Genomic DNA, 10,156 nt, shown 5'->3' with positions numbered 1-10,156 from the left:
AAAGATTGAACTCAGGATACGACTCAAGGGGAGAATGTGATAGTTAACCCTACATTTAAACTTTAGATTTACTATGCTTGAGAGACCTAAAAAACAGAAACAAAACTAACTTCTAACATATAAGCCCCTATCTTGTGTACGTCATATCCTAGCATCCCAATCCCCTCATCCCCCACCCCTAGATGTTGAAGACTATTGACTGATCTTATGAAATCTGCTGTTATAGCAAGATAATAGGCCTTAAGACTAACTCCTATTTCTGCTTTTGTAATCAAACTTGCTAATTCTGCTCAATGATTAGGACAACTTCAAGACATATATGTTATATTTAGACCCTGCCTACATGTAGAAAGAGCACATGTAATCTACGCCCAGAGCTTATCCTGTGCCACACCTCTGTGTACCCAGATCCTGCTGGTCTCCCAGGAGTGCTGATACACCTGAAAATGCAGGTGAGACCAACACTTCTGCTTAGAGGGACCTGCTCAGAGTCCTCCGGACACAGGAACTGAGGAGCAGTCTGGGACAGGATCCTTCCGGTTTCCGTCTGCACCTGGAGCTTATCCTGTGCCACAGCTCTCTGTACCCAGATCCTGCCAGGAGAGCTGGTCTTGCTGACACACAGATGTACAGGAAGGTCAAGCCACTGTCACACACAGAAACGTCAGCCAGCACCAGCGATAAGCAGATGGCAAGAGGCAAGTACAAGAACGTAAGCCAACAGGAACCGAGGCCACTTGGCATCTTCAGAACCCAGTTCTCCCACCACAGCAAATACTGGGTATCATTACACACTGGAAAAGCAAGATTCTGATTTAAAATCACATCTCATGATGATGTTAGAGGACTTTGAGAAGGAAGAAGTAACTGCCTTAAAGAAATACAGGAGAACACAGGTAAACAGGTTTTCCTTACAGAGGAAATACAAAAACCCCTTAAAGAATCACAGAAAAACACAACCAATCAGGTAAGCTTGTGATTTTTCACTTTATAAACCGTGCACTGACAGGACTGGAGGCTGCATCTTGGGAGCACTCTCAGTTGCAATCTTGGCACCACGAGTATCTCCTGCCAGTATTCAATAAAGCTTCTTCTTATTAAAATGTATTCATGGTCATAATGTATGAGTGACCCCAGACCCATATATCACTATGTTACTTTTTGTTATATTTCTTGTTTCATTTTTATTATCATCTGTAGAAGCTTGTCTGCCTGCCTTCTTCTCCTCCCCCCTCCACTCTTCCTTTCATTCTTTCTTTTTGAGACAGAGTTACTCTGTGTAGCCCTGGTTGTCCTGAAACTCACTTTGTAGACCGGGATGCCCTCAAACTCACAGAAATCTGCCTGACTCAGCCTCCTAAATGGTGGGCTTAAAGGCATGCACCACCACCACCTGGCAACTTGTATGTTTTCTAATGAGAGACAAAAGGAAGTGGATCCAGATGAGTGGGGAGGACTGGGAGGAGCAGAGGGAAGGGAAACCGTTATCAGGATATATTATGTGAGAAAAAACTATTTTCATGAAAATGGAAAAAAATTGGTATACACCACCAACAAAAAATAACCACCATCATCAGTACGTCCTGTGCCTACTTTCTCTTGAATTCCCTGCTTAAAGGCTTACTACTGAATCCCTTGCTCAAAGGATCAGGTGAGCGTAAATCAAGTGGCACTCTTTCTCATAACTACCATGCATAGAGACTACTCTGTGCAAGCAATACTTGTGACTTAGAAACATCACCCCCCAAAATGAGAACTTGTCATTCTGCTTAAATAGCCTACATCCTGAATAGCCTACATCATGTCGTACAAAGCCCCAGAACACACATGAAGTTAAGCAACATGGAAATTCATGCTTTTATTAGTAATGTGCATGCTGAATAGTTAAGCCTGACATTGGGCACATAGGTCACTAAGTTGCCCTTTGTCTTCTGAATAAGGATGGCACATTAACAAGGCTCTTCCACATCCGTCATGAAAATGAAGTCTTCAGCACCAGATGGCATATTTCTCAGCATTGCTCGTCTCTCATTCTTCCTCTGCTTGGCTCTCCGATTGCTAAACCACACCTAAAATCAGAGGATGACAGGATTGGGATTAGCACTGGCTACCACCCCTACAGCTAAGAGACTGAACAATCACTTGAAGGCTCATAACTGAATTTTCTACTCAGTTCACAAAAGCAAGAATCAGCTGTGGGCCAACCTTTGCCATAGGCCATGGTTTTATCTAAACACTTCCATAATTTCTCTTCTATTGGGAAGCTTAGCTCATTACTTGTTCCAGGGCCTTGATGCAAATTCAATATACAGTGACCGGATAAAGGAAAATCTTCATTGTCACATTTCACCATCAGTTGCATAATACCCTGCTAGCTAGAGTGATTGTTCATTTACAAGTCCTATGCGGGGGTATATCTTTCTGTTTGTAAAAGTAATCTTCAGTATGAAGTAATTAATCAACAGAATCAAGCATGGGAAATCTTTAAATAGAAAATAGCCTTCGAGGGTGACAATGGGATTGTTGGTGCTTGGATTTTCTGGCAAGGGAATAGGTGGTAGGCAGAGGTGGCCTGGACAATATTTTGACACTGCAGCCTCCAGTGTTTGAGAAAGGTGACTAGCTTAACCAAAACGACACACATGATGGTGAAACCTTTGGCACCCTGAGGAATTCAGGAGAAAGGGGTAGACATCCACCCCTGGCAAATCAAAACACTATGTACTTTCAAGTTATACAACTTTCTCTAGAATTCAGATAAAGATAATTCTCTCTGCTTAGGCTACACTTCCAGAATCCTGCTGAGCACAGAGGGCACACTAGACCCTGCTGTGTCACCAGGGCATACAAGGCCCATTCTTCTTCAAAAGGCAAAGAGTAAAGATTTACAAAGAGTAAAAGAAAGTGGTGTTGGGGGAAGGGGTCATAAATCAGCTCTTTGTAAATATTGGCTAACTACAAGATACAGTCAGTCACACGTTAGATTCAGACTCCTAGTGAATGGAGTTCAATGTATTTGTTACACTAGGAAGTTCTCAAACTGCACATTTGTGACTACACAAACATTTTCTCCATGTCTAGAACCCTCTATTATGAGGATCTATAGTTTAAAGAAGATCAGGGGACAGAAGCCCTGCTGAGGGGGACTCGAACCTACCAACAGGATGCCTCCATGAACTCAACCAAAGCCCAGTGCCTGACTCACGTGAGCTCACATTAGGCCACAGTTCCCCACGTTTGGTTCTTAAAGCCCATGGATTATGTTTGTGAGAAGAAAAGGGAAATCAGACAGGAAGGCTTCGGGAAGTTCACACTGCAGAGTGTGCAAACAGGAGCAGGTGGGTGTTTTCTCCTCTCTAGTGTCCTGTGGCCATGCTCCCTCCAGAGCTGCAGTGCATCAGTCTCTCCACAGCTGCAGCATACTGGCCTGTGAGCTCAGAGAGGGGAGAACATTCCCTCCGCCCCCCACGTTCGTTCAGCTTTTCTTTTCCTCTCACTCTGTTTCTCCATCCTGGGGAAAGCCTCTCTTTTTCCTCCCAGTGTCTCCCACCTGAGGCTGGTCCTACTGTAGATCCTACTTGTGGTGTCAGGATGCCAGCACTCAGGGGCCTGCTCTGAGGGAATGCTGTTCTGCAGAGCCCTGAGCGATATCCGAAACAAAGACACTCCATGTTTACTTTGCCTCTTTTGTTTTGCCCTGAAGCATTTGGCTTCTTTGGGTTCAAGGCCTAGATGTTAGTCTTTGCTCTCTCAAGAACAGAAAATCACTGTGAATAAGACAGGTATGACTGCCTTGAAGTGAAACTCATCTCCACAAATTGAAGAACACCCACATCTTTAAAGTAATACCCTTTAAACAATAAAGAAACTTCCCAGGTTTCCAGTTATGCAAAGACTCGTGCAATTGCCATTGGAATTTGCAGCTTGTATTTGTACTTTATGTAATTGTCCATGAAGTTTTCCTCCTTAGTAAGTTAGCTGAAATTAGTTTAAAATTAATCTTTTTAAATTTTGGACAGTGCTTCTAGGCCTCTCAACACTAATATAACTATTTTGGCAGGTTGGATACAACACAGAATGTCAGAAAATCAAAATTAAGGGATGCCACTCTCTATTATCCCCTGACTCAGATATGACAAAAGTGTTAGCCATGAAGACTCTCAGGTCTCCTTCCAGTTTCGACAGCCAGTTAGATGCAGGTGTCTCTTTTGTTGTTGTTTGGTTTTTTTCTTATAAAATTTAGCGTTTTTACCCCTGATGTTCTGGACACAAAACAGATAAATGGGGACAACTTAGGAATGAAAGGCAAGAGGTCTAAATCTCCGGCTAGCTGAGACACAGGAATTGCATCACAATGAACACCATATACTAGGAAGGGTGCCTACTTAGAGATGATATCCCTTTTATGTAGAGATGTTGTAAGGTGTATATTACACCGAAATAAACTCAACACTCAGGAGTTAGAGGCCAAAGAACTTAGTTCAAGGACATGCTTAGATACACAGTGAATTTACTGCCAACCTGAGTTACCTGAGACCCCTAAAAAACACACACAAATACCTATATTCTTGAAAGAAAGAAAAAATGTTAAAATAGCAATGAATAGTGCTTGTCTGCCAAGTCTCTGCTCCAAATTTCATTGCCACTGCCATCCTTGAATTAATTTAAATATTTCCAAGGTCATGCCACACCCAAAATGACTCCATATAGTTTCCCTAAATCACAGCAAAGAGGATATGAACTTTAATTATCAGATATTTATGCACAAGTTCAAATGTAGACATAATATGTATCATATGTTATAATATATATGCATACACACAGAGAAGGAAAGAGGTTTTTTTTCTTTTATCTGGTTGTTTATCAGATTTTCTGCAGTAATGGGAAAGAACTACAAGCTAGAACACCTACATTCTGTTTTACAATCTGAAAATGCAAAATTCAAAACTTGTTTGGGGTTTAGAGAAACTGAATTAAGGGATAAGGTCACAGACTGAGTCCAAATCCCACAGAACCAAGGTGAAGCTGGAAGTGATGGCATTCCTTCGATGAGTGAGACACGGAAACAGAAATCCCTGGAAACGTATAGGCTGGCTGATCTGGCTTGTGCAGTGATTAACAACAAAGAGACCCGTATTTAAATATGGTAGAAAATGACGACAAGTATTTGAGGTTGTTCACTGACCTCCACAAGTATACTATGCAGGACAGTGTGCTCATGCACTCATATGCATGAATGCACATATGTACAGGTACATGTATGTGCACATACACATACTAAAAAAAAAGGAAACATCTTGTTTGCCAACATAAAAAAGAAAATGAAACCCATTAATTCAAAAGTGCCTAGGACAAGGCTATAGATTGACTTCCCAATTGCATTTTTTTTTTGATTTACTGACCTTCACTTTGACTTCAGGCACATTCAAAGTTCTTGCAAGCTCTCCCCTGTGGAAAGAAAACCACAAATATATAGCATTCAGTGTTTTATATGAAATGCAACCTCATATATGATTTCGTTTTTTTTTTTTTAAATATCCGCCATTTTCCCTTAAAACTCCTCAAACATTTCGTTTTTCATTCTCAGAACCAGCCTTACTTTGAAATGGTCTCATCTAATTACGGAAGTTTATAACCAGTAGCTGGGATGAATAATTTTAACATATTATTACAACAATAAAAATAAATGCAGAACTTTTTGCTGAGAAAATTGTACTAATTTCAAAACCAAAAATGCTCTATGGCTGCCGGTACTCGACAGCACTTCTTTTTTCCACACCGATGCCAGTGGAATTGAATTTCTAAAGCAAGAATACACGACAGAAGAAACAAACAAACACACAAACAAATGAACGACAACAGACAACTACAATAATTAAAAAAAGTTCTGAGCATCAAAGAATGAAATCAAAAGTATGAATGGGATAACCTGGAGTAACTTCAGAAACCAGGAAAGTAAAGTTGGACAGTGGCTGGTGGGGCTGCAGGAGAAACTGAGAGGGGACTATAAAGGGGCACGTGATCTGAAGAGGGAAATGGGTATATAGGCTAGGGTCTACTTTGGGAGAAAGAAGGGGCACGGATACAGAAGATGGAGGTGGGAGGATAAAATAACAGAAAGGATGTCTGAAAACGTTATAAGGAATCAAACTAGTTACTATCTACCTAAAAGTACCAATAATACACTTAAGTCAGTGTATACATATATATGTTTAAATAAAAATTTCCTACCTGAGACGACTGTGCTCCTTCTAAGAGCCAAAGGCCACCAAACAAAACCGCCATCATCAAGGAAGAGAAACCCTCTTTTGAGTTGTTGGCCAAAGTTGCAAAAATGTAGCATAGTTTACACTTGGTTGTCCCCAGAGGTGGCAGGTAAGTCCCTATTGCCAAAGACACCATGCACTTCCGATGTGCAGTCCAGAGGCCTTATAACCACAGATAAGTTAGTCTTCACCCCTCATCAAAGAAACTTCTGTTTCCAAAAGATGGAGACCATCACAGAAAACCACAACCAGCAACAACCAATAAGCAAAATGCAGAGTTGTGGTGCCTAGTCCCATCAGACAGATTTACAAAACAACTTCCACACCTAAGGCTCAGGGAACATTGCAGAAGGCGAGGAGGAGAGATTCTAAGAGCCAGAGGACCAGGGAGTTTGCTGTGAGACTGTCAGAAACAACATACACCAAATTTCAACAACACGACTGCCTAGAACTGACCAAGAACAACAGCAACAACACACCTGCTGATGTGAGGGAGGCATGCTCCTGAGGTCTCAACCCGAGAAGAAGAGTTACAGACAATAAGGAATGCTAAGGAAGGGAGACATAATCTTGCCCAGGGAGGAGCACAGCCTTGAAAACACACACACACACACACACACACACACACACACACACACACACACACACACATTTATACACACACGGACACATACACACTCACACACATGCACTCACATTTACACACACACATTTACACGCATACACACGCACACACACACATTTACACAGACTGAGAAGCTTCTATTTATATATCTAGAAATGCACACACACTGCCTTAAAACAAAACATCAACTACCAATATGGAATCATGTCCAACTTTTAAAAGGAAGGGAATTCTGAAAAAAGAAACAAACACCAAACAACAACAACAACCATCTCCTCAAAACCCATACCGGTCTTAGGTTAAAGGAGGCATAGTTTCAGTTACTTCCAGGGCTTAAATTCAAGGAAAGAAAACATAGCAAGGTGCATACCTACTGGGGAAGGGGAAAGGGAGAGGAAAAGGAGTTGATTGATGGGTACACAGTCCCTGAAAAGGTGATGAGACTACTGGTGAGGAATCACTTAACAAAAAGCAGTTAATGCTGGTGAACTTTGAGCTAGTAAAGTAATTTGGCATGCTATGCTCATTTCTCTCCATATTTTTAGAGAAACTGAAGTATAACTTCAGGAGTGGTGCTACCAGCACTACACGCTAGCCGATACTGCCTGCCTGATGCTCACCCAAGGTACTTTCCCATACAGGCTCCCAGGGAGATTTCGCCCGGGCCTTGGACGGCCATAGGGAAAACAGGGCCTAGAAGAACGGAAGAGCGCCTCAACATGAGTCAAAGCCCACGAAGTTTGGGGGAGCTTCTGGTGCGAGCCACATACCTTGTAAGCACATCTGGGTATGGGGTCTCTTCAAACAGGTTTTCCATTTCCTCGACCTGCCACTGCGTGAAGAGGTATGGGGAGCTACGCCGATGGCGTCGGTGTCGGCGTCGGCGGGAACGGTGGGGGCCCGGAATCTGAATCGCAGCAGCAGCAGGAGCAATTGGAGGAGCAGCAGCAGCCACAAAAAGAGCTGCCTCCTCCTGCTCAGGATCTGAAGTATCCTGGTCGCTGGTGCTCAAGTCATCTTCATCACCTTCATCTTCATCATCATCTTCATCATCGTAACTCTCCTCCGTGTCGCTCTCACTCTCCTGTTTCGGATCACCCTTGACATTTGGCTCATACACAGTGTCATAGCCTATGGTTCCTCGACTGGCATGGCTCCTGCACGCTGCCCCTGCCTGCGCCACCGCCATAGCGCCTGAGGCCTCCATGGTTGAGGTGGAGGCCACGGCCCGAGCCTGGACGCCAGCATTTGTTTCCTCCTCACACTCCATAAAGTAATAGTTGTGGTCAAAAGAGACCCTCTGGGCCATAACTAGAACTGGGCCGAAGCCACCAAGAGCTTTGGGGCCCTAGGAACGAACTACCTCGATGCCTGGCGTCTTTTGCTGATCGAGACGGAAGCCGAAAGCAAGGGCCTGGGTGAGAGATGACGACAATGGAGAAGTTGTGCGCATGCGCCACACGTTCTCCATATGTCTCACGTTTGACGTCCTTACACTTCCCTCTAGATGGGCGCTACTGGCTCTTTCCTTAGTGATTGACCACCAGTGGCTTTCTACCTACTTGTTGCAATAGATGATGTTTGGCGGGGTATGGCCGAGAACATGAGAGACGGAGGGAGGGGTTGTGAGGGAGGGGGTTTGTGTGGGGGCTTTAACGTGTGTCCGTGTAAGGACACACGAATACACAGACTGCCTATTCCTCATTGATTACAAAGATTACCACGACAGGTAGACTGTGTAGAACTGCAAAATAATTTGGAAATGTAGTATGGGAGAAAGGTAAGAACACACACTGACCACAGGATTCTTGTGGGAACACGTAGAAATTTCTTTTGGCGTCATTCTCCACCTACCACTGGCTGCTCAGAGCATGGGCTGAAAATTAAGTGGACATGTTTAGCTTAGTGGCTGTTAGTTCAAGAGTCCTTATTAGTACACTGAACGCTAGCTAGTCATTGTTCTTCAAGTACATCCAAGATCTTGAGACTGGGTCTGATCTAGTTAATGGCACTGTCAAAAAACAAACAGCTGGGAAGCGGTGGTGCAAGCCTTTAATCACAGCACTCGGGAAGCAGAGGCGGGCAGATTTCCATGAATTTGAGGCCACCCTGGTCTACAGATTTAGTTTCAGGACGGCCAGGGCCACACAATAAAATTCTGCCTCAGAAAACTAAAAACCAACCAACCAAACAAACAAACAAACAAACAAACAAAAAAAAACAAGCAACAACAACAATAAAAAAGACACACACCGTTACCCCCTCCAAAAAATTAAATAATCTGCATAAGAAAATATAGTTACTCCAGATTTTCATAGTTAATCTCTATTTATTACATTCCACATGAACTATTTGGTTTAGTTCCGTTCTTATCACCAAGGATGTTGATGTGATCCCTTACTCCTACTGGAGTGAAGGTAAATATGTAAACATTCAAACTTTTACAAAAACAATATTTTGTCCTTAGTTCACAGTATATACAGGATATATATGTAAAATGAATGGATAAATATGTTCATAGTTGAATAGGAAATCATTTGATTTTTCAAAGAGCATTCTTTTGAGTAAGTACAAGCATAGAAATTTTTAAACAGCTTACACAAAAGGTTTAGTAAAAAGAAATGAAGCAATTAATTAATAAAAATAAAATAAATACACATTAGGGGTCTGGGTAGATAGATGGTTCACAGATTAAGAGCATTTACTACTGTAGCAGAGGATCAGAGTTTGGCTTCCAGAGCCCACATCAGCAAACTCACAAGCACCTGTGACTCCACTTTCAAGGCACCCAACATTGATTTTGGACTCTGAGGATACCCCCATACATGTAGTATTTACCTGTGAACCACACAATACACACAAATAAAAGTAAGAATAAATCTAAAACAAACCATATTGGGCTGAATCTTCAATCTCAACCTCCCAAAACTTCCAAAAGCAGGAAAAACCCTAGGTAAACTGTCAGGAAAAGAGTTCCTGACACACCCCCCACCCCGACCTCCTGACAGTGGCTAACACACATACCTATTATTTTGTTCTGAAAAAGTGTCATATGCTTTATAATGTCTTTTGTATATTTATAAAACTTGATTACTTGGCCATCCGTGGGTTTTATAGTGTAGATAAAGAGACAGAGATGCTGAGCCTGAACCATTCCAATGCAGAAAGCTGGTGTCTTTCCAGGGATGCTGAGCCATTCCATGGAAAGGCTCCTGACATGGGCCTCAGAAGACGGTTTTTCCCCTTTGATGACTGTCGTGCAGTT

General features: G+C 42.5%; 1 protein-coding gene across 1 annotated transcript; it reads right to left on the bottom strand.

The window, feature by feature from the left end:
• Positions 1–1,768: 1,768 nt before the first annotated feature.
• Positions 1,769–8,303, bottom strand: Rhoxf13 (Rhox homeobox family member 13). The gene is given in 3 exon segments (NM_001408904.1): positions 1,769–2,069; positions 5,403–5,448; positions 7,662–8,303. Coding segments are annotated over 3 exon segments (705 nt in total). The 5' UTR covers positions 8,201–8,303; the 3' UTR covers positions 1,769–1,949.
• Between the last annotated feature and the right edge of the window lie 1,853 nt (positions 8,304–10,156).

The sequence above is a fragment of the Rattus norvegicus genome, chromosome X (assembly GCF_021556685.1).
Source record: "Rattus norvegicus strain SHRSP/BbbUtx chromosome X, alternate assembly SHRSP_T2T, whole genome shotgun sequence".
Classification (NCBI taxonomy): domain Eukaryota; kingdom Metazoa; phylum Chordata; class Mammalia; order Rodentia; family Muridae; genus Rattus; species Rattus norvegicus.
This window is presented reverse-complemented; position numbering and strand designations above follow the sequence as displayed.